At 32.6% G+C, this 24609-nt stretch overlaps 1 protein-coding gene and 1 pseudogene across 3 annotated transcripts in view; both read right to left on the bottom strand.

Annotated features, from left to right (window-relative positions):
* Positions 1 to 14251: 14251 nt before the first annotated feature.
* LOC145268718 (COP9 signalosome complex subunit 1-like) overlaps positions 14252 to 24609 on the bottom strand; it is an 87984-nt gene continuing 77626 nt past the window's right edge. For all 3 annotated transcript variants that reach the window (XM_080124266.1, XM_080124267.1, XM_080124268.1), the window contains exons 14-15: positions 23407 to 23469; positions 14252 to 14580 (exon numbers count right to left, since the gene is read on the bottom strand). In XM_080124266.1, the coding sequence (XP_079980392.1) occupies positions 14560 to 14580; positions 23407 to 23469 (84 nt within the window). In that variant the 3' untranslated portion in view covers positions 14252 to 14559. The remainder of the gene's footprint in view (positions 14581 to 23406; positions 23470 to 24609) is intronic.
* On the bottom strand, positions 18058 to 18194 carry LOC145268943 (U2 spliceosomal RNA; annotated as a pseudogene).

A 24609-nucleotide genomic window follows, 5' to 3' on the forward strand; every position in this document is an offset into this window, starting at 1 on the left:
CTCTGTAGCGAACTAAATCTTGTTATCACCAACACTTTTTTCCCATCAGCAAAACAAGGAGACCTGGTTCCATCCCCAATCTAAACATGGCCATTTGCTTGATTACATACTGTGTAGACGTAGTGATCTTGGAAATTTTTGCAAAGTTAGAGTAATGTGTGGTGCTGACTGTGGTTCTGATCATTTAATGGTCAGAGCTAAACTGAAAATTAGTTTGTAAAAATAGCCATTTCAATGGTGTCAAAGTCCCTAAACGTATTGATGTTTCCAAATTGAAGGATCCAGTCGTACGAAGTTCCTCGAAATCTGCTTTCGACCAGGTGGATTTCTCAGATTGTGATTGGGAGACAGTAAGATACAATATACCAAAAAGGTGTTGAAGCTTTTGGATTGAAGGTTCCCAGACATAGATATTGGTTTGTTGATAATTACAATCAAATTAAGCCTCAAATTGATAGAAAGCGGAAAGCTTATTTGAAACTTCTCAACTTTTCACCTCTGAACAAGCCAGCTTTCGCTGCCCACTTCTCTTCTGTGCGGAGTGAGGTTCGCTGTTGTCAGTGCCAAATAAAAAACAAATGGTGGTCTGACCTCTCCAGGGAGATACAGACTGCCTACGATCATAGAGATGTCAAGACATTCTACACTTTGCTTCATCAGGCTTATGGTCCGAAATCCTCTTTAACTACACCACTCCTGGCGAAGGATGGGAAAACCTTGTTGAAAACTTCAGATGAAATTATGCATCGATGGCATGAACACTTTCATGATCTTTTTCATAACCCATCCAATGTTGATGTTGCTGCAATATAAAGTATCCCTCAATGTTCCTTTTGTCCAGAACTTGATGTTGAACCGACTCTTGTGGAAACAGTTGACTGCATAAAACAGATAAACTCGAACAAAGCCCCTGGACATCCCTGTTGAGCTGCTGATACATGGTGGTGTCAATGTATATTGTGTGGTCCACTCTTTGATACTGTCAGTATGGCAGGGTGACCCGGTTGCCCAAGATTGGGTAGATGCCATCTTGGTTATGTTGTACAAAGGAAAAGGTACAAGGTATGATTGTGGAAATTATCGAGGTATCTCACTGCTGAGTGCGGTTGCAAACCAATTGGAAAAGTATGTATGTCCTGATATCCTTCTGGAATCCCAGTCTGGTTTTAGAGGTGGACAAGGAACTGTGGATATGGTGTTTTCTGCTAGGCAGCTTTTGGAAAAATGTATTGAGCAGCGTATGCCTCTTTGCCAGGTGTTTTTGGACTTAACCAAGGCGTTTGAGACAGTCAACCATGAGCATCTCTGGAAAGTGCTGGAAAAATTTGGCTGTACACCTGCTTTTACAGACAAGTTCAAGCAACTTCATCATAGTATGAAAGGTTGCATCAACTTCAATAGTCGGCTTTTGGAAGAATTCCCCATTGATAATGGTGTGAAGCAGCGTGATATAGCTGCACCAACATTGTTTTCGCTCTATCTGACTGCTGTGCTCTGATATGATTTCCACGATTGTGATATGGGTGTTTGTATTAGATTCCGAACGACTGGAAAGGTGTTCAACCTCAGAAGATTCCAAGCCAAAACACTTGTTAGTGTTGGACTTGTTGTATGCTGATGATGCTGACCTGGTAACACACTCCCCAGTAGATATGCAACTAGTGATGGATTTCTTTACAAATGCTTGTACCTGCTTCGGACTGACAGTATTAAGAAAACTAAAGTCATGTACACTCCAGCTCCTGATGATCTGTATATGGAACCTGATATCTTCGTCTGTGGAAAGCTCCTTGAAGTTGTAAAAAATTTTGTCTACCTTGGGAGCACCTTATCAAATGATGGCATTCTTGATGCGGAAATAAGACAGAGAATCAGCAAGGCATCTGATGCTTTTGGAAGGTTACAAGATAGAATCTGGTCTGACAGTGATCTAACTCTGACAACTAAAATTTCAGTATATCAAGCATGTGTAGTACCATCCTTATTCTACGCATCTGAAACTTGGACCTTGTACCGGTCACATATAGAATTGCTCGAGAGGTTCCATCAGCACTGCCTTAGACATATTCTTGGTTTAAAGTGGTATAGCTTTGTCCCTGATACATATGTCTTAAAAAGGGCCAAAACAACCAGTAATGCTACCATTGTTATTAAGAACCAGATACGTTGGGCAGGTCATCTCATCTGGCTTGAAGACTATTGACTCCCAAAACAGTTGTTCTATGGTGAGCTATTTCTTGGAAAAAGACCCCAGCACAAGCCCAAAAAACGTTTTCGTGATAGCATCAAGGAGAGTTTGGTGAGTTTTCATATTCCTGTTGACAGTTGGGAGTCCCTAGCGTTTGATCGCAAGCAGTGGAGGACACTGATATATAGGGGCGCAGAAGACTTTGAAGCAGACAAAATAGACCGAGCAAAGCTTAAGAGAGCATGTAGGAAATGTCAAACCTTGCCGCCCAACCATGGAGATTTCTGGATCTGTAAGGTGTGTGATCGGGCTATGTTGTCTAAGGCGTTTTGTTAATCACATGAAAACCCACGATGATACAGGTTCCTCTGCTGCTAGTTTCATCCAAACCAGTGAACGTTTTCAGTGTCATGTCTGCTTGAAGGTGTGCAAGTCGCTGGCAGGGCTAAAAAGTCATCTTCAGGCACTTGGACTTTCAGTGACTGAGGGAGTGGTTCTCGTCTGACAAGACATTGCAATCATCATACTTTCGGCAGAGGCAACGGATTTTCACGAGATCAGTATCGTTTTGAAGCTCGACCCTTCAGACGATAAATATCGAAAAATTGGCTAAATACATTAATTCCTTCACCCTCAACTGGGCACTTTTCTAGAGAGGGGGTTGCTTTTTTTTCGCTGATATTTTCGAAAGTCATCCCCTCTTTTCGATTGACTAGCCTTAATTTAAACCTACACCACTTCCAGTTTGGCGATGGACGCAACAGCAAAGACGGCACTTTTTTTACGCGTTCTTTTCTTCCTTCACAGTATGGGTTCGAGCCTGCCTGCTTACTACAACTTTTTTTTTTTTTTAAACAAACATCTCCAAACACCCGGGCAATGCCGGGTACCCAGACTAGTATAATATAAAGTGTAATGCGCCAGTATTATGATTGTTAAAGAAATTACTTTATTATTTTTATAATAAAAAAATGTCTGAGATTTTCTAAAACTTAATTACATTAAATATTTTTATAATTCATAATTTCATTAAATATTTTTTTTAAAAATAAAAACTTTTCATATTTTCAAAATAATATCAATCCACTTTGGTGAGTAATTTTTTTGCGAAAAAAAAAAAAAAAATTGTTAAAATTTTTTTTTAATCATTATTTTTGTAAAATGAAAATATTTAAAATACCTAAAATATCTAAAAAAAGAAAAAAAAAAAAAAAAAAAAAAAAATCATAGAAACCATATGAATCCATTTTTTTTTTTTTTTAAGCCAAACCAACGTAGCCGGTAGTATTTTATATCCAGAACCTATTTTGGCCTAACACCATTTTATGCTAAGTTTGAATTATGACTTATTCTATTATGCCTCGCCCTTTTTATTTCCGTCAGGGTTAAATAAAAACATAGACACAAACATACCTAAGGGACTAGAGACTTGCACTCACGTCTTTATCTGTGATACGGTTAGGGTGCATTCTCCGCAACCACCGTATCGTGGTCCCTTTAGAGTTATCAAGAGACACAAGAAGTTCTTCAGGGTTCTTATTAAGAACGAAGAACAGAACGTTTTGGTAGACGGGCTAAAACTTACACACTAGAGAAAAAATATTTTAAAATAGCATCCCCAAACATCGTGCCAGCAGATATGACACTTGAGAGAGTTGCCCAGGAAAAAAAGAAATGGTCAGGTAGACATGTAAGATGGCCGGCCCATTTCAAGAACTGTATTTGTATTAATAAAATAAAATTAATAAAAAAAAAATCAAGAACTGTATTTGTATTAATAAAATAAAAATAAATGTTCATTTTTCAGGTACTCCATATTTTTTTTTGGGGGGGGGGTATTATAGGAGAATAAGGACAAACAACACTGGTTACAGAGTAGACGGGAATGTATGTTTTTACCTCTCATGGGAACGATGCCCACTTGAATCAGAGTAAGACTCTAGAATGAATGATATTACCTGCTGCTCACAGTAAAGCCACCACGAAAGTGAGTACCATTTTATTGTATTGTTCTGTATTGTAGTGTTGCTGTTTTCACTCACATTTGTTGATATTGTAATATGTATTTATATACTTAGGCTTAGTCTAGTCCATCATTGTATGCTATGCTTATTAAGTATTTTCTACTGCAGTTAACTCATTTAACAATAAAACACAGTCTTTTACTGAATAGTCAATAATTTTTTTTGATGAAAAGGAGAAACTGTTATTTGGTTAAAAAATTTTTTGTCTTTTTGTAGCCAGAAAATTGACTTTTCAAAATTTACACATGTAACAGTTTTATTAGATGTTGGGAGAATTAATCAGAATCAGAAAATTGTGCTCATTTTCTAATCTTTTTTATATGATTTTGCTTAAAGCAAAAATCTTCCACTCCTGGCAATAATGATAAAATAAATATATATGGATTTTAAATTACTAGAAAAACTAAAATCTATAGATACCCCCCCCTCTCCTAAAATGCGTTTTTATGTCTGAAAGCATATATGTACACTAGCAAAGATACCTGCACGTGGGCACCCGCTTTGCAAGCACTCTTACAGTAAGTGGATGTATCTGTTTCTTAAGGTGTTAAATTTTTTTAACTACCTCCTGAAGTGACTGAAATCCAACTATGAACTTCAAAGCAAATAGTTTATATCAAAGTTAACACTTATATTGTTACACATAAAACTTCAACAATTACAAAAGAATCATAATTAATTGGTTGAGGGGGATGGAGGTAGAGGAGGGTGATCTGATTCAAATTCACAAAGAAGTTGGCCGAATCGTTCGAACTGCTATTTTCATATGTGATGTTATTCTAGCTAACTTGTGTCCGGTGTCACTTCAGTCATCTTAATTGTGTCGTACCATCTCGAACACTTGCACAACATCTCAAATTGTACCATACGCAATTAAAGTGCTGACGGCTCCCAGGATGGTGATGAACCTCAACTTGGTGAGCACCATCTTTAGGTGGGGAAGTTTATGAAAAGCTACGTTAAATATGACCTTAACCTTTGACTCAATTTGAAAAATGGTGTGCACCATCCCTAAGTGGGGGATCATCATCATTTCAGGTTTGGTCATGATCAGTCCAGTGGTGTGGGTTGTAGAAGAGTATATATATACATAGGTTATGATCTTGACCTTTGACTTGAAACATGGTGTGTACCATCCCTAGGTGGGGAAGCATCATCATCTCAGGTTTGGTCGATCAGTCCAATGGTGCAGGCTGTAGGAGTGTTGTACATACAGACACATACACAAATGATACTACTTATATATATATATATATATATATATATATATATATTTTAAGCATTTTCATGGTAATCATGGAAAATATAGCAACTTCCTAGTCTAATATTTAGAGGTTTATAAAGAATCGGAATCTGTAATTGTATCGGAATCAGGAAAAATATTGAAATTGACGCATTACTAATAAATATCAATATACAAAGTGTCCTTGTGTGTGTATGTGTGCAGAACGGTCTCTATTAAGCTACTCATACACGTATATTTGAGTCGATTGATTTGTAAAGTTTTGATATGCATGTCATCTTAACTCAGATGGTAGCAAATAACGCTGGAGAGCAAAGGTTTCAATTCTAGCCAATGGCAACCAAGTGATCATTTTAAACTTTTGAAATCACTATATATATATATATATATATATATTGGGTACAATATAATAATCAATACAGAATTGGATCTATAATAATAATAATAAATACAAAATCTGCATAAATTAAAATACATTTTACGATCGGATGGCCTGCTAGCTCTCATCTATTTCTTAATCATAAAGCCATTAATTTTAAGTTGGCTTTTTGTTGAAGCTCTGCATTTTTTTTTTTTTTTTCAATACTCTGTTAAGTTGGAAACTTGGAGGCATGGTAGTTATTCTTTGCTCAATTAATATCATTACTTTTCATCCATGTCTTAGAACAGAGTTTGTACAAATTTTTAATGTGCATTTTCAAGACAAAAATTCAAAGTTTTCAAAAGTCAAAATTTAATATATAAAAATATGATAAACCCAAAAATTCAACTGAAAAAGTCATTTTGATTTATCTTTTTATTTCATGAAGTATTTTAAAAAGGTCACAGTTATTTATATGAAGTTTTCTAACGCGCGACAAAACTGTTCAAATATTTACAGCTTTCGTTTGTTTTCTGTTTAGTGCCAACCATGTGTGATTTCAAGGCATTTTCACCGATTTTGCTCAAAACAAATGCCTTTTTTTTTTCTTTAAATACATACACAACAATGTGCCTATCGACAATGATATTTACATTCCCTGATCCACCAAGCAGAATTAAATGTTATTTTTCCTCATTGTAGATTTGTCTATGCTGTGTTCTTTTCATTTTTAAATTTTGAATTTCCAATATTGTGGAGACAAGAATTGCGTCCCTTTATCACAAAACTACCTGATGCTATTTTATAGAAAAGCACGTATTTTATGATAAAGGGACATAACTTTTGTACCCAAGATTTGCAATTTCAGAACAATATAATTTGATTTTAATTTAAAAAAATATTTTAAATGATATTTCTATTACTAATTCCGAAATAAATAGTATTTAATTCGATTTTGTTTTTAATATCCCAACAAATTTTTACTGGAAATAAAGATTTTAAAGACAGTTTCCATATTTTCACGGTAATAATATAAATAAAGCCTTTTCAAGACAACAGTAAATATTCAAAAACTTTTCAAACCTGTATGAATACTGTAGAAGCATTGTCTAGAGAATTTGAACTAAATGGTTAACAGCAGCATCTCACAATATGCAAATGATCAAGTCGGTGCACGAAGTGACATCACAGTGAGAAAGAGAAGGAAAAGAAAAATATGGACCAAAGGACACACGTGGTCGACGGACGACCGGCAAGGTTTGCCTGCATGAAATGGATGTGTGACCAGGTGGTGGCGTAAGAGACTTTTAAAGCATGTATTCGATGTGGCAAAGATTTGTTAAGCACATGTCTGTGCTAGAGGAACTGTAAAAAAAAAAAAAAAAAAAAAAAAAAAGGCAGGTATTGTTTGGAAAATACTGGTAATGAATGTGTTTTGTTAAAACTGAAAAAAAAAAATTTTTTTTAAATAAAGCTGAGGGTAATTTCTTCCTTTTGACTGTCACAGACACACTGTGTTGGGTCCAAGTGTTAAAATGTAACGACAACTGTTGGAGATTGCTGATTACGTTACATTATACATACAGGTTTTTTTTTTTTTTTTTTTACACAGTGGTCACCACTTATCAAGGCCTGGAAGCCACTTAGGGATAAGGGTTATTGCAAGTACATTACGTTAGTGTGGAGATTTTACGAAGTGTTTACTTAAGGGAGCGGTTCATTAGGAATTTGTTAACATTGGACTTGAACACATCCAAGTTGTAGTCAGGTGGGAAGCAGGCAGACGGCACAGAGTTCCACAGGCGTGCAGTTCTAAGAAAGAAGCTTTGTTCATGGAATCCATGTTTTGATTTAGGCACAGATAAGAAGTGGGGGAAATTTTTCACAGTGGATTCAATTAGACGGGTGTTTTTCGTGAAAGATTGGCGAGGGGGGGACCAGAGATTGGAGTTCAGACGAGCACCTGCCATGGAAATAACGATAAAACAAGGAGAGAGGTTTACTAGCACTTGCTTGTGTAACTATGTTAACTTCAAGATTTGGGGTTAATGTCTTTCAATATTTCAGTGCTTTTCGTAGTCTCCAGCTCTAAAACAAAAACAGTGTTACGTGCGAGCGTGATTAAGTGGTTATACCGTTACAAGAGTCAGCTAAAATGCGTGATAACAAAGATCCCCCCCCTCCTTTAGAAGATGTTTTATTCGATTGGTGAAAACAAGAGAAAAGTAACAAATTCATGACGCCCAAATGCTAATAACGGAAATGGCGTAGACAAACAGCTCTCCAAACCCTTGTCACGTCACATATTTCGTCATCCCCTTATCCTCCCCATTCTTCCTCTCTTTATCTTAAGAGAAGGAAGAAAGAAAAATTAAATAAAAATTAGTGGAAAAAAAAAAAAAGCAAAAAACAAAAATATAGCGTAGAAAATATTTAAGAAAAGATTTATTCTGGAATCAGCTGTCGAGATTGGTAGATGCGAGCTGACAGAATCCGTCGTGGATAAATGATTAAATTCGCCATACGCTCTAATTCAAATTGGACATAACTGCATGGGACAAGAGCCAGCATGTTGGCATATAGTTGTTGATGCAGCAAAAATATAAGAAGAAAAAAAAAAGAAAAAAAAAAGAAAGAAAAAAAAAAGAAAGAAAAAAAAAAACCCAGCACGCTGTATAATTCTTTTCACTTTATCAAGTAGTTATACACATGCTAAAAATGTTATGTCTTTTGTCTTCATTCCAATAAATTTAAAATCTTATTTTATTCTGATCAAAACGATACCAGTAAAGCTCTCATTTTTGATGATTTCTTCCGGTGTTTAATTTGTTTTTACACACACGCACAAACACACATATATAGGATTGAAAGATACAATGTTTCACTATTTCTTTAAAGAAAAAGAGTAAAATGTTATTGACAAATTTTTTTGTTTTACTTTTCTTCATCCCAAGCAAAGTATGTTGCTACATGGACATATGGGACTACTCGCTATGTAGGGAGTTGCACAACGCGACGTCTGTTCACATTACATTTAAATTTCTGCATGTTAGTACAGTCAAGGAAACAGAAAAGTGAAGGACTCAACCAGCCCAGCTCATTCCCCTCTAGCAGAATACACATGCACAAATTTCTCTTTATATATAAATTCAAGTAAGGAGTCTGAATTTTCTTTCCAAATTCACTGACCCACCCACCCCCATAACCTGACTAAATTTAGTTAGTTTTGTGAATTTTTACTTTTGAATGGTTTTATCATCTAGCAGTTCCCTTATTCTCAATTATAAACCTAAAAAACAGTTTTCACTAAAACTTCTGGTGAAACCATATCTCCACTCAAAATTTTCTACCCAAATTGGAAGTTCTTGGGGGGGAAAAAAAAAAAAAAAAAAAAAAAAGTGTCCTCCAAATATATAAGCCAAGAACTGATAGCTTTTTGAAAAGCTTTGTATAATACCAAAAACTTCTTAGTTTATAGAAAACTGATGAATAAAAACACTTCGAAATTTCTACTCTGATCACAACAGAATAAAATTCTTGTAACTTAGAATTTGCAGCAGTGCTTACCTTCAGTGAAGACATCTACGTTGAGAAGACTTACAAAACTTTTAAAATATCCTCAATTTTTTTAAAATCCAAAATGTAAAAAGACTAAAACCATAAACATTTTCTCTTAACAATGCAGCATGAAAACAATACTGACATGATCGATGAAAATAAATCTTACATAGCCATAACCCAAGAACTGGTAGCTTTTTTGAACTCTTGAAATAAGAAAAGTCACGTTATGCCATCAATTTTTAAATAAATAGACATAAAAAAAAAAAAAAAAAAAAAATTAAACAAATGAGGGAAAAAATTTAAGAATGTTAAAAAAAAAAAAAAAAGAAAAAAGGAGAAAGGGTACTAGCGCACTTACTGATCCGCACTATTTCTTTTTAAATCATATTTCCAAGTTTAAAGTTTTGTTTTTTTTATTCTATTGTAAGGTTAAAGTTTAGAATAGGTACAAAACACCCTCCCCATGTTAAGAATGGCTTTTTAAATAATATTTCAGCACAAATCAATAAGTGCACTAGGAAAAAGAAAAGGAAAACGAAAGAAAAGGATAAAGAAGAAAGGAAACAGGAAAAAGAAAAGGTATTTGCTTAGTTTAATCAGGACATTAAAAAATAATATTGTACATACCCGTTATGGAATTAAGTTCTCATAAAACTTTTTTTTTTTTTTTTTTTTAAACGGAGGAAAATCAAATTTTAATGCGATCGATTGTATCGCGGCCATCATGCCTATTTCGCGGATCAGGAGGAGGCACCAAGGGAGATAACTCCATCCACCACTTAAAATTTGACGAAATTATTTTGAAACATGGGCAGAAAAACATCTAGATAAATATTTTAGTTTTTTTTCACTTATTTTACAGAGTTTTTTTTTCTGTCCTTTTTCATTTTATCCTTTGTTAATCATTTTTTCGATTAAAAGGCGCCCCCTTCCTCGTCTGTAAAATAAGCAAGATTGCTGTGAAACAATCGATCTCGTTAAAATTTGATTTTCCTCTGTAAAAATAAACTACTTGATCAACTTGAGCAATTTTTTATGAGAACTAAATTTTATTAATGGTACGTACAATATAATTTTTTTTTTCAATATCTTCGGGGGGGGGGGTATGTCCTGATTAAACAAAGCAAAAAAAAAAAGAAAGGTGTTACATCCTCGTTTCGGCGTCATACTTTAGAATTTTATTCAAGGGTATTAATTTTTTTTTTTTTTTTTTTTTAACACAGGAATCACTTTATCAAGGCCAAGAGGCCACTCAAGGATAAGGGTTAAAGAGTGTACAGTAGAAATTGGACATAGTAATCATTAGTAATGAAAATTCGGTAAATTTGATAACTTATATGGAACGGTTCATCAAGAACTTATTTACGTTAGACTTGAACACGACCATATTGTAGTCAGCCGGAAAGCAGGAAAACGGAAGACAATTCCACAAGCGTGCAGTTCTAAGAAAGAAGCTTTGTTCATGGAATCTACGTTTAGGTTTAGGCACAGATAAAGAGTGGGGGGAATTATTGATAGTGTTTTCAGCTAGACGAGTGTTTCTTGTGAAAGTTTGGTGAGGGGGGACCATAGACTTAAGTTCAGTCGAACACTTTCCATGAAAGTAACGATACATCAGAGACAAACTCGCAACATCTCTTCTGTGAGATAAAGGTTGCAGGGAAAAGAAAAGGACATCTCCTATGAGGCTACGAAGTCTATTTTGAACTCTATCAAGGCAGGACAAGTCCTTTCTAGCAGCTCCTGTCCAGATGTGGCAACAGTATTCCATCCTTGGACGTACCTGGCTCTTATATAGATAGAGAATTGCATCAGCAGTGAGATATCTACTGGATCGATAGAAAGATCCCACCATTTTTCCAGTGGCCTTGGCAACAGATTTAATGTAGATTTCAAGTTAGAAATAGTTCATATGTTGAGAGGGTCATCAATTGGAGCATGTGTCCAGACTTTAATAACATATAAGTTATAACAATTCAACTTAGAAACGAGGTCTATGAGCTTAAAAGTGGTTATACAAATTATAGGTGCAGTTAAACAGAGTAAGTTCAGGTTGACCATGGTTGGATTATTCTTTTTCCTTTATTCCTATACTAGCATGGGTGTTGGCGTTGTCCATGTGTTTAGGTGTATGTTAAAAAAAAAAAAAAAAAGTGATAGTAGGAAGGCAGGCTCGAACCCGTACTGGGACGGAAGACTTTCGAAAATGTTGGTGAAAAAAGCGCCCCCCCCCCTCCCTGTAGAAAAGTGCCCAGTTGAAGGTGAAGATATTAATGTTTTTAGCCAATTTTTCGATATTTGTTGTCTGAAAAGCCGAACTTCAAAATGATACTGATCTTGTAAAAATCTGTTGCTCCTGTCAAAAGTTTTAGGCAGACATGCCAACATACATACATTTATATATTGGTAACTCAAATTTTCAACCCAAACCGATTAAAAAGCTTGCCCTATCTCTGAATACTCTTTATGGAAAATTTCAAATGTTTAGACCAGAAATTGTCCGAGTAATTTGGTAGACTAAAGCGGTCAAAATTTTTAAAACTTTGACTCCTATTATAACCCATTAACATTTGTTTTGGGCTCAAATCAAGTTATTAATCCATGTTCAAGAAACCTATATCTAAAATTTCAAATGTTTAGACCCAAAATTGGCGGAAGAGTTTGGTAGAGTTCTCAAAGCTCAAATCGTTGAACTTTGACCCCTTAACAGCCACATTTCTGGCTGAAAACCGATTAAAAAGATTCTCCCAAATCTCAATACCTTGTATATTAAATTTCGAGTCTGTAGACTGAAAATTGACAGAGTTATTGTGTAGGGAAATGTACACAGACAGACACTTTCACAGATATATAGATTGGGTTAAAAATATAGCAGAGTTCACATGACAATGTTTAAATACAGAAATACAAAGACGATAATTTGGTTATAAAAATATTAATCTTTTTTATTTGAAATTATGATAAAGAAGAGTCGAAGATAATTTAACTTACAAAGTCAAGCATCAAAAAAAAAAAAAAAAAAAAAAAAATTGAATCAGTTGAAAGTTTTTGTTTGTTTGTTTTTTAATGAGTGTTCATCTATATATTAATACAATAGCGTGTGTTTTCTGTGTCACGTTTACATCCGGGTAGTTTCATTGTACTTCCATTTCTTGTTATAAATAATTTTACACAGAATTCTTCATAAGTTTTGGTTAGAACTGACGGCACTCCAGTAATCTATTTTTTTGTTATAAATAATTTTATCAAGAATCCTTCATAAGTTTTAGTTTCAGCTATGGCTGAAAGGAACCAAGTTTTATTTTTATATATATATGATTGACATGTAGTTTGCTTGAAGCATTGTGTGGGATAGGTATGTAGTAGAGATTTAGAAGGTTATCACAATGCGAGGAATGAGATATAGTCGGTGTTGATGAGAAAAGACGGAAACAAATCAATAAGTACATACATATGTCTATATAGACATATATTTATTCAATTGTATTAAGTACAAATGTCTTGTTATATCCATGGCAACATCCATTATATTTCAGAAAAAAAAAAAAAAAAATCCCCTTTTCAAACAGTGGATGTGACAGATCGAATATATATATATCTCAATATATTACATATGAATGAATCCCCTATGAAATTTCCACAGGTCCTGTTAGTATAATATAGATGTTATGAACACAAGTTGATTCATTCGAGAAATTTCTGAATTTCTCCCCCACCTTTTTTGTTTTAAATTCAAATGTAATAATTCAATCATATCTTGTCTCCTTTTTTCTTCCTTGATTTATTATTTTATTTTCTTAAAAAAAAAAAAAAAAAAAAAAAAAAAAAAAAAAAAAAATGGCTCTTAAGGTATTCAATTCGTTCTTGAGCACAAAATTTTCAAATGAAGATTTAATTTCAATTGCTGTTCCCAGTTATTTTCAACAGGTGATAATGCATATCTATATATTATATTTATTTATATATATCTATATGACTAAACAAATTTCAAATTATGAAATTGATTTCATCCATTTTGGATCAAGAATGATTATAATCAATGTCATTTTTATTTGACTGAAATTTACACATTTTCCAAAACAAGACGGAAGGTATTAAAATCGTGATACACATTTTATTACGCTTCACTTCAATGGTTTATTTTTTAACACGAATAAATCATGAGATTTTATCATAAACAAAATTTTACATTTCAACAAGATGTAATTGTCATTAATGAGTTATTTTTGCATTCCCCCCCTCACACACACACAACACAATCTTTCTTAAGCAAACTTCAATTCAAAAAACAAACATTTTCCTGAGGAGGTTTTTATGCAGGATGTAAGCTCGTAAAACATTTACACTCACCGATTCTATATCGGATTTATTTCTGTTTGGAAATTCATGGTTTCAATTCTTTTTGATCCGGTAATTATCCCTTTCGTCTCGATCGCTAAGCTATTAGCATCGATTTTTTGTTGTATTCTAAAGTTTTTGTTTTTTTTCCTACGTTACTATTTGTTGCTAACGGAGTCACAAGATCGTTCAGCAGGTCTGGACCGACTAAAGAATGCCCAGAATAACGGTTACTTTTATTTTTGGTGCTAGAGTTGGTTTGACTTTTAATCCAACCCGATTCTTCTCGGTTCTTCCATCATTATAATGCTCTGCTATTACTAGTTAACTTAGGATCATCATAATTTTATACGTTAACTGATAGTCGTTATTTGGCATTTATTTTATGTAATAACAATCTTGTATCGTCAAAAGGAAAACAAAAGAAAAAAAAAACAAAAGAAAAAAAGGAAAAACAAACCAAATGAAAAAAAATAACAGGAAAAATAACAGGAAAAATAAACAGTAAAGACAAAAAGAAAAAAAAAAAAAAAAAGAAAAAGGAAACTAACTTTATTGGCAAATTTAATTTTTCCATTCAAATTTCCAGGAAAAAAAAAAAAAAAAAAAAAAAAAAACATTTATCTAAAAGATTTGATTAAATTATTTTTCATATTTTAACTGCATTTAATGCCAAATAAAGTTGTCAAATTAAATTCTATAATTATTTAGATTCCAAGAATACCTTGCTCATAGAAGAGAATTTTACAGAGTGAGATGCGACATTACTTGCAGAACACATTACCCTTTGTAAAAATTACTCGTTGGCATTGGTAATCTTCTTTGTTCCAAACACGATTCATCCTCAGCCACCGTACTCTAAACACTATTTGGGAAAAAAAAAAATAAAAAGGAGAAATAAAGTTTTGAGTTTTTGATAAATCAGACTGAATTTTATGGTTGAACTTATACATATCAATGCATGACAGGGTCAGCCGATTGATCAGATTGGATCTCATTGATCTGCCGGCTCACTGAAGTAAGGATCGAAGTGGGGGAAAAAAAAAAAAAAAAAAGAAGCTAAACCTTTAGAATCCTGTCCTAAAACATCATAGGTCACCAACCATGGCCTACAGGTGGCCTTGTTTTTGGGTGGGTGAAATTAGGTCCCCAAGGTACAAGACTCCTTTATAACAGATGCTCATATTAATCTAAAAAGCAAATTGCCCCACCTTTCCACCCCAAATAAAAAGGAGAAATAAAATGTTGAAAACTCAGGTTGGATAATAATATGGTTAGGGATGACCGTATAAATATTAGGGAACAATCAGTTGATTGGATCCGGCCTCTACAAATCCTGTGCTCAGGTAAAAATGGAAGAATTACTAAGCCACTAGGATCCCATTCATCCATGGCTAACAGGGGGCCTCTTTTTTGGAGGTTAATCCCTCTATATAGGGTACCTCACTGGCAGGTGATATTGGATTCTTGTCAAAATCTTTTAAACACACAAAATTGGTAAAAATCTTTTATAACGAAATTAAAACAAAAAATTCAAAATAAAAACAAAATAAAAATAAAAACAAAAAATAAAAATAAAAACAAAAAATTCAAAATAAAATAACGAAATAAAAACAAAAAATTCAAAATATAAAATAAAAACAAAAAAGTAAATACAAAAATAAAATTTCTTTTCTAAACTCAAATGTAAAGGTTGCTAACATCCATAATAAAAATAATGTTATGGAACCCTCAGATACAATTACTGATTCTGTGCTGAATTCCCTATTCTGATTTAAAAATTTCTAAATATAGTTTGTTTTTTGAAAAAGCAAGGTGTCAGATTACCTCAAAAAATCCATTTGATATGTACATATATTTTTTAAAATGTAAAAATATACTTATGAATATGACCTATAGATTTTGGTTTTACTGGTCGCTTAAAAATCAAATATTTAGCATTTCACGAGTCATGAAAAATTAGTTCCAAACAAAAACAAAGAAAATCGCTTTGGATATCAAAAATTTTTCTGATTTGAATACCCCAAAAAGTTCCGCTTTTTTATATTTTTATTCCTCGATTCAGATTAATCGTTCCAACGTTAGTTGCAATTCAGTCTATAGATGAGGTCGTATTAGTCAGCCAACGTACTTCCTAACTTCCGGTGCATCTGCTACCGGAAATGGTGACAAGGCAAATTGGGCTTCAGTATTTCTATTGTAAAGCAATCAATTGAAATAAAATATAATAAAACGATATTATGGAATAAAAAAAAAAAAAAAAAAAAAAAAAAAAAAAAAAGTGAAAAAGTGTTTTCAATAATGAAAAAAAAAAAAATTTTTTTAAAACTAATTTTAATAAGTCTTGATTAAAACAAGAACAAAAAAAACTTTTCAATGATTAAATAAAAAAAAAAAACAAAGCAAAAGAGTACATACAAAGGGGAAATATAGGTTAAAAAACAAAAAAACAAAAAACAAACCGATTTGCCTTGTCATCGCTTTCTGTAGCAGACACACAGGAAGTTAGACAGTACGTTAGCTGACTATAACTGATACGCCTGTTTTTGGGGGGAGTTTTACCCCTCCGTGTCTGGTTATAGTCGGCAAATTTGTGGTCTAACGAAAAAATAATTCAGGATAGATTTGATTACAGAAAAGAAAGAAATTAGACATCATCTTCGGTTTCCCTGTATGGGGGTTTATCAGGCCATCCTAACACGAAGTAAACTGATCTCTATGTATCTCATATGGAATTAATGTTCCAGTGCATTAACTTAAAGTTTTAATATCGATGTGTCCTAAGGTCATCTGATAGAAAAATAAATGTTTTGGTTTTGATTCTAGCTGATGGTACCCAAGTCATATTTTTTTTTTTTTTTTAAACTTGAAATCACTATTATATATTGAGCACAAGATAATAATCTCCCTGTTAATTATAATTATTTTTTATGCCTACAAACACTAGTGTTTTATGCTCACACAATCATCAGTGTAGGTGATAATTCCTGTCGGTCATGAGATTGGAACCCAGCCACAAAGCCACCCTTTGCTCCATTTGCTAAAACTACCTCGGGGCCACCAAACAATTGCTGCGAGAATGAAGCGAATTAAGCGAATATATTTTAATAATCTAAAGTGTTCACACAAGCAGAAGTCTTGGTCGTTATATAAAGGCTTTAGTTATAATCCCACAGACAGAGTCCATCCTTAGGTATTCTTGAAGGAACTTGATAATTATGATAAAATAATAATTATTTCTTTATACCTACAGACACTTGTGTTTCATGCTTTTGCAATCATCAGTGTAGGAGGTGACAATTCCTGATTCGAACCCAGTTACGAATCTACCTTTTGCTCCAGAAACTTCACAAAATTTGATATTTTAAATTAACATTTAAGAAATTTGTTATGAACAACATTCATTCATACAAAACAACATTCATTCATACAAAACAACAACATTCATTCATACAGGGTGACCAAAAAAAAAAAAAACAAACAAAATGGAAGCCATCTAGAACATATGCTGTAGAACGGAGAAAAAAAAGGCCAAAGGCCCTAGTGTTTTGATGTGATGTTTTGAATATAATAAACTAGTTATGATCAAAGTTTCATTTCATTCGGACAAAACACTAAGAAACAGGGCCTAATTAGAGTTGGGGCCCGTTTTTTTTGGGCCACCCTGTATAAAACAACAACATTGATATAAACGAATAACATTCATTCAGACAAATTTATAAAATCAATAAATATTAATATTTTGGTGATTTGATACAAGATCATTTATCTTTAAAATAACATAAGGAAATAAAAAGAACAAATCAATTCGCCGAGCAATTTTATGGAGGGTGAGGGCTAAGATTTGTTTTTCCTTTTCAAATTTACAATTTAGAAAGGAATGGAAAATATTTTGAAAATCAAGTCAGCCCCATCCCTTACAGGTTGGAAAGAAGGTTTGGTGATGCAGAAAAACAGGCAACTCAAAGCTCACACCAAACTACGCCAGATAAAAACTTTGCATGGATATATAAATGTTCCTCTTGCTAAACCAGACTTCCTGATTTAGTTGAAAATAAGTTTTCAAATCATCATAAAAAAGAAAATGTAATGGTTCTATACACATTTTTTAAAAATATCTTTTACAACAAGGCCGATAGCCATTAGTCGCCTGTTCTCGTGTAATGAATGAATGCGTGAATGTAGGATTGACATGAAATTCTTAAAGATAAACTAAAATGACCAAAAAAAATGGGCTGAAATGACTTAAATAAATAAAAAGTAAATGACTTAGAATGACTTTAATGATGAATTGAATGACCTTAAGAATGACTTGAATGGCTTTGAGACTGACTGGTTGTAAAGTGGGTGATCATTTTACATTAAAAAAATACAGAAAAGTGATCCCCCACTTCATATCACAAAGTTACAAACATAAGTACAGCATGTAGTAAGGACAGATACTACACTTTGATCTTAGCCAAAAGGCCAGGAAAAGCTTAAAAAAGCTAAGAACAGCATTTATTAACAACAGACCAAAAAGGCCAAACACAAAAGTGTTACGGACAGACCGACCGACGGAGTGACTTATAGAGTCGCTTGCACGCAACTAAAAAAATTTTTTTTTAGTTTCATAAAAAATAATGTTATTGTTTCACTGTTATGATTTTGTTTTAGTATTATAAAAAATATTTTATGAAATATTTATTTTCTTTTTAGAAAAATAGAAATTTTTTTTTTCTATATTAAAATATATTTTTATCAATACAGAATTGTTGCTTTAGAAAAGACGACAGGATTCCATTTCCGTTTGATGAAAACTGGTTTTCTTTTTTCTTCTTTTTATTACATTTTCACCCCAAACAAGGCACATTGCCATTTTGGTGTAGGGGGCTACTATCAGGGACATAAGTTACTGGGGTACTATGTAGGGATTTGGGCGGGGGACCAAAAAACGAACATGTTGACAGTTAATAAAAAAGTTACTTTGAATTGAAAGAGAATGATAAACCAATTACTTTAAAATAAAATTAAAAAAAAAAAAAAAAAAAAAAAAAAGAAATACCATATATATTTGTGTACAAGTCGATCTTGTGTATAAGTTGACGTGCATTTTAAAACCAAAAATGGTGTCATTTTAGGTATTACCTGTGTATAAGTTGACTGTAGATTCTAGACAAGTTAAATGGTCCGTCTCATGGCGTTTTCTTGCAAAGATAATTTCTTTTTTGATGTTTTTTGTAAGATATATTACAATTTGTTTCTTGGCATTCGTGAGTGATAATATGTGCATTTACGTGAGTTTGGTCTATTCGATTTTCATATATAGAACCAACCCGCTGCACACTTACATGCAACGAGCGCAAATGTTGCTAATCAGACATTTTGATCAATGAAATGTAGATTCCAGGCGCAGTTACTGTTTTTAGACATAATTTATGTCGCATACCATAACGTAAATGCATACGTTGCACGAGTTGCAATATACCGTAATAATGTGAACGCATGCGTTAAGTGCCATCAAATGGTTTCATTAAATAGTTGTCATTAAATCGTTAAAACTTGTTGAACTCAGGAGATAACGACATATAAAAACATTTTCTAACCTACTAGAAAAAAGAAAAGAAAAAAAAAAAGAAAAGACAAATACTAAAACCCCGTCATATAACCGAATACATCATATCAAATTTAGGCCTATAGCCACATCTAGAGAGTGACCATTGCAAGAGCTATTTCAATCATGATTAAGTCTCCCGCTGAAAAACCACGCAATTGTTTACATGCTGGCAAACACTGCAGTGGGGTTCAGAAGGAGTGCGATTAATTACTAGGATTACAGGTATATACCAAGTGCACAAACAAAATGGCGTTTTCTATGTTATGATCGAGCGCTGAGTCGCTCTTTAACATTTCCAAAAACATATGTAGAAGTCGACCCCCCCAAAAATAACCTTAATTTGTCTCCCAGAAATTCTTATACACAAGTATATACAGTAAGTTACTTAAAAATAAAACAAATGAAAGTCAAACAATTTCAATACAAAGTTACTAGTGCAGACTCCCCCCCCCAAAAAAAAACAAAAAAACGTTGCAACTACACTTTAATAACAAAATTTGGAAAAAAAAAAAAAAAATGGTATCTGACTTTTATCAATTTCAACTAAAATTAATATCTATTTAATTGTCATATCAGAAGTACTTAAATATTACCGCATTATTTAAAAAAAAAAAAAAAAAAAGAAAAAGTTTTCAATTTATAAAAACCATTGTCATGATTTTGAGAACATACGACATAAGGGAAGTAACTGTTATACTCAAAACAAGGCAAGTAACTCGTTTTAACGCTCAATTTATTAAAAAATTGGCAATAGTTACATGTTAGTTACTTCCCCTTGGAACTCTTCTGTATTCTTTGTTAAACTTATTTTCCTAAATTTTTTACAAAAGTATTTTCTTTAATAATTTTTTTTCTATCTTATCGTTTTTTTTTGTAACTTTTTGATATAGTCATTACTGTGACATGACAATTAAGTAAAGACCATTGGTTTGCCTTGAAATTCAATATGAAAAAATTTCCAATTTCACTATTATAGTGTACCTATTTACTATGCCTCCCCACGGGACAGAGTTAGACACTAGGGTCGTTTTTTAATGTAGAGAAAAGGTACAAAAATAAAAATTGTCTCAGTCGTGAAGGATTTCTCCTCCACCGAAAGAGAACAAGAAATGGAAGTGCAGCATCTGAAGAACAGATATTACACTTTGATCTTGACCAAAAGGCCGAAAAAATCTGATAATGTAGTTTTAATTTCTTTTACTACTACTTAGTAATATTGGTATTTTTCTTACAACAAAAATGATTTAACAGAATTTAAAGTATTTACGAGCAGAATTTTTTTTTTTTTTTCAATACTGCGATCTGAATCATAAGAGTCAATCGGAACAAAAATTAGAAAACCTATATTAATTCCCTAAAAATAGCAGTTCATTTAAGGTATATTTCAAAGTCTCATTAGGTAACATTTAGCACCAACAACTGTGATGTCATCAGAAAAACAAGACTCAATGGAAAGGCCTTTTCTTTATGAAGGCCACAGTTGTGCCCATACTATGCTCCTTAAAAACCTTTTAAAATACTCCAAAGGAGAAAAAAAAAAAAAAAAAAAATGTGGAGAATATTTTATTAATTGACGTCTACCTACAGTTAAAATTTCACAAAAAAATTGCAGCCATCTGCATTTTTACATAAAACTAAATTAAATTAAAATATAGACCATATCTAAATCGTTTACACTTAACAACAGTGTTTCCAAAATTCATAATGATCAGTTAATTAGTTTAGGTTTGATCGTTTTGTTTTATGGTATATCAACCCTTTTCAGATTATTTAATCTTGAATCCAATAATTTTGGAAATACAGGGTGAAATTCAAAAAACAGAATCTAAATGGAGGCCATCTAGAACATATGCTGTAGAACGGAGAAAAAAAGGCCCAAGACCCTAGTGTTTTGATGTGATGTTTTGAATATAATACACTAGTTATGACCAAAGTTTCATTTCATTCGGACAAAACACTAAGAAACTGGGTCTAATTAGAGTTGGGGCACGTTTTTTTGGGTCACCCTGTAGTTCTCAGGCTTCAAGTTCTTTATATCTCAAATACATTATATATCTCAAATACATTATATATCTCAAATACATTATATATCTCAAATACATTATATATCTCAAATACATTATATATCTCAAATACATTATATATCTCAAATACATTATATATCTCAAATACATTATATATCTCAAATACATTATATATCTCAAATACATTATATATCTCAAATACATTATATATCTCAAATACATTATATATCTCAAATACATTATATATCTCAAATACATTATATATCTCAAATACATTATATATCTCAAATACATTATATATCTCAAATACATTATATATCTCAAATACATTATATATCTCAAATACATTATATATCTCAAATACATTATATATCTTGAATACAGGTTGTTTTGTAGGGGAAAATTGATTTTGCTTCTAACTTTGCAGAAGATATTTTGAGTTTTTCAAAGAGAAAGGAGAAAAACAACATCAATGTTCGGTGCATTTTAAGTCAGAAAGCCAGTACCTTCAGATAGCCTGATCTGTTAGTTTAATTAGTTTAGGAGTGAATCCTGCACATACAAAATTTATAAAGACAGGGAACAGATTGAACACTAGCTAAGCATAATATTAAACGGAGGGTGCATGTTCATAAACACAAGGAATAATAACTCCATTTACATGGCAGCAACAAAAATTGCCTCAGTCTGTATTATTTATACGATGCCAATTTTTTTTTATTTTTCCTTTTCTTTTTATTTATTTATTTATTTTTTTAATTCACTTTTTATTTGATTATGGTTTTTTACAACTTTTTATTAGTGAATAATATTTAAATATAATGTCCCTCTCCAAATCCCATTCTTTGCAACCACACGCTACAGATAAACATCACTTTACGACTGTCTGAACTAGTGTTCCAACATACAATGCAGTCAGTTGTATGACTAAATATTTGTTTGGACTCGAGTTTATGTTGCAAATACAAACTACCTGCGCAAACTAGTTAATTGAACGTGTTGCGCGAGTTTCTCTTGCATGCCATTTGCATGCCTTGAATACAGTGTTGTGCAGCTTTTTTTTATTTTTTTTTTTATTTTTTTATTTTAAACTATCATAATCATTAACCACACACACCCCCGTCAAATCCAGGAAAATTTTAATAGTAAAAAAATAGTATGAAAGAGCTTGGTCAAAAAAAAAAAAAAAAAAAAAGAAAAAAAAAAGAAGAAAAAAAAGAAAGAAAAAAGAAAGAAAAAAGAAAGAAAAAGAAAGAAAAAGAAAGAAAAAAGAAAGAAAAAAGAAAGAAAAAAGAAAGAAAAAAGAAAGAAAAAAAAGAAAAAAGAAAGAAAAAAGAAAAAAAAAAAAGAAAAAAAAGTGCATTTTATACAATCACACAACCACGAGAAAAACAAAGAACCGTTGTTTTTATTTTTCAATAGGCTAACAGTTTTGCATATATATATATATTTGCAAAACTTAAAATCTACAATATATATATATATATATATTTTGTAGATTTTTTTTAAATAGGTTTATTGTATGGATTTGCTAAATATGCCAAGGTTCTTCCACATATATATGCCAATTATCAACTCTTAAAATATTGCTGCATATTGAAATGAAAAATTTTTGTTTCAATTCTTTTTTTTTATATGCTATGTAAAAAACTATGGCAGCTAAAGGCTCGCTATTTTTACTTTACTATGTTCCGTGAACTTTATTTCCAACATTTTCTTCACATAACACACAATCAGAATCGTGAATGATATGTGCTGCCATAGTTGAACACAGCAGATAAAATGGAGACAGTCATGTAATAAGTAAAATGCCAAAACGGTATACAACTCTTCCAGACCGTTCCCTGCTCCCAACGCACGACTCTTCTGGACCCTACCCCCTCGCAACAACACACGATTCCTCCCGACTATTCCTCTCCCAATAATACACAACTCTTCTTCTCCCTCTATATGACTTCCGGACTATTCCAAATATAGTTTTTCATGATGGTGTGATTGCACAAAAGTATGCACAGAGAAAATTTACTAATTTTGTTGCTAAGAAATTGGTAATTTTAATTCAGTTTCGCACCGGTGTATACTGGCCCAAACGAACGTCTTGAATTACAGGATCCGGACATGGTTCATTGGTATTCTGAAAGAAAGAAAAAAAAATTCAGTTTTTCATTTGGAGTGCATGTAATTCAGCATTTCGATTCGATTTGTGTTTGAAAGAAACGTATTTAGCACAAGATATCCGATCTGAACTCAATAAAATCAGTCATACTTAGAAGTGCAAGTAACTTTCACTTACTCAAAAATAACTACTTATACTCTCCCATCGTTCACCGACAATTCTTCTTTATGGTATACTTTTCCAATCATAGGTCATTGTTTCGTTTTGTTATTCTACAATATGTTCTTCAAATTTTTGAAATGAGGATTGGTTATCCATATTTAAATTTTTCGGATTACTATTCTCATCTTGAGTGTCATTTTCCCAACGTTTCAGTCGATGTAACCTCTGACCTTCTTCAGGTGTATCTTATCGAACTCTGGAATGTTTCTTTGGAACTCGGCAATTTGGATAGTATTTCGAACAGAATATTCTATTTACTTGATAGAGTAGCATGCTCTTGTTCCGTCAGCCATCACTGGATAGAGGTCCTAAGTAATTCACAATTATATTTTTTAGCCGACCACACTGAGAACAGAACCTTCTTGAAAAATGTCACTTTTACAAGTGATTTTTCCAAGTACTCTAACCACTATGCCACGGGTCCTCGTGGACAGTTCTAGTACAAATTTTGGGAATTAAACCCATTTTATTTCTAGTTATATATATCACTATTTATTACTAGCTATTATTACTACATATATTACTGTGTGTGTGTTTTTATATATCAGATTGACAAGTTCTTGTGATTTTTAACCTTTAAATTCAGATGAACATATCTTGACTCAAACAAAAATTTATTGATCAAAATAAGCACACACAGAATCAACACTTTCGCCAACGCAAAACAAGTGCATTTATACCAGTAACGGGAAAATCTTGCGTTCTGGTGGCGATGAAGTTGCTGAAGGTGTTTATGATATCGCTTAGGTTTTTGAAGTATTTCTCATGTAAAAAGTTGTCAAGATGCTTGAAAAAGCGGTAGTCGATGGGTAAGAGGTCTAGAGTGTATGGCGGATGAGGCAGAGTTTCTTAGCCCAATTCGTTCAATTTCTGCAGGGTTGGATTAGCAATGTGCGGTTGAGCATTGTCGTGGAGGAAAATTGAGCCTTTTCTGTT

Source organism: Euprymna scolopes, chromosome 44 (genome assembly GCF_053919585.1).
Source record: "Euprymna scolopes isolate OS-2025 chromosome 44, ASM5391958v1, whole genome shotgun sequence".
Classification (NCBI taxonomy): domain Eukaryota; kingdom Metazoa; phylum Mollusca; class Cephalopoda; order Sepiida; family Sepiolidae; genus Euprymna; species Euprymna scolopes.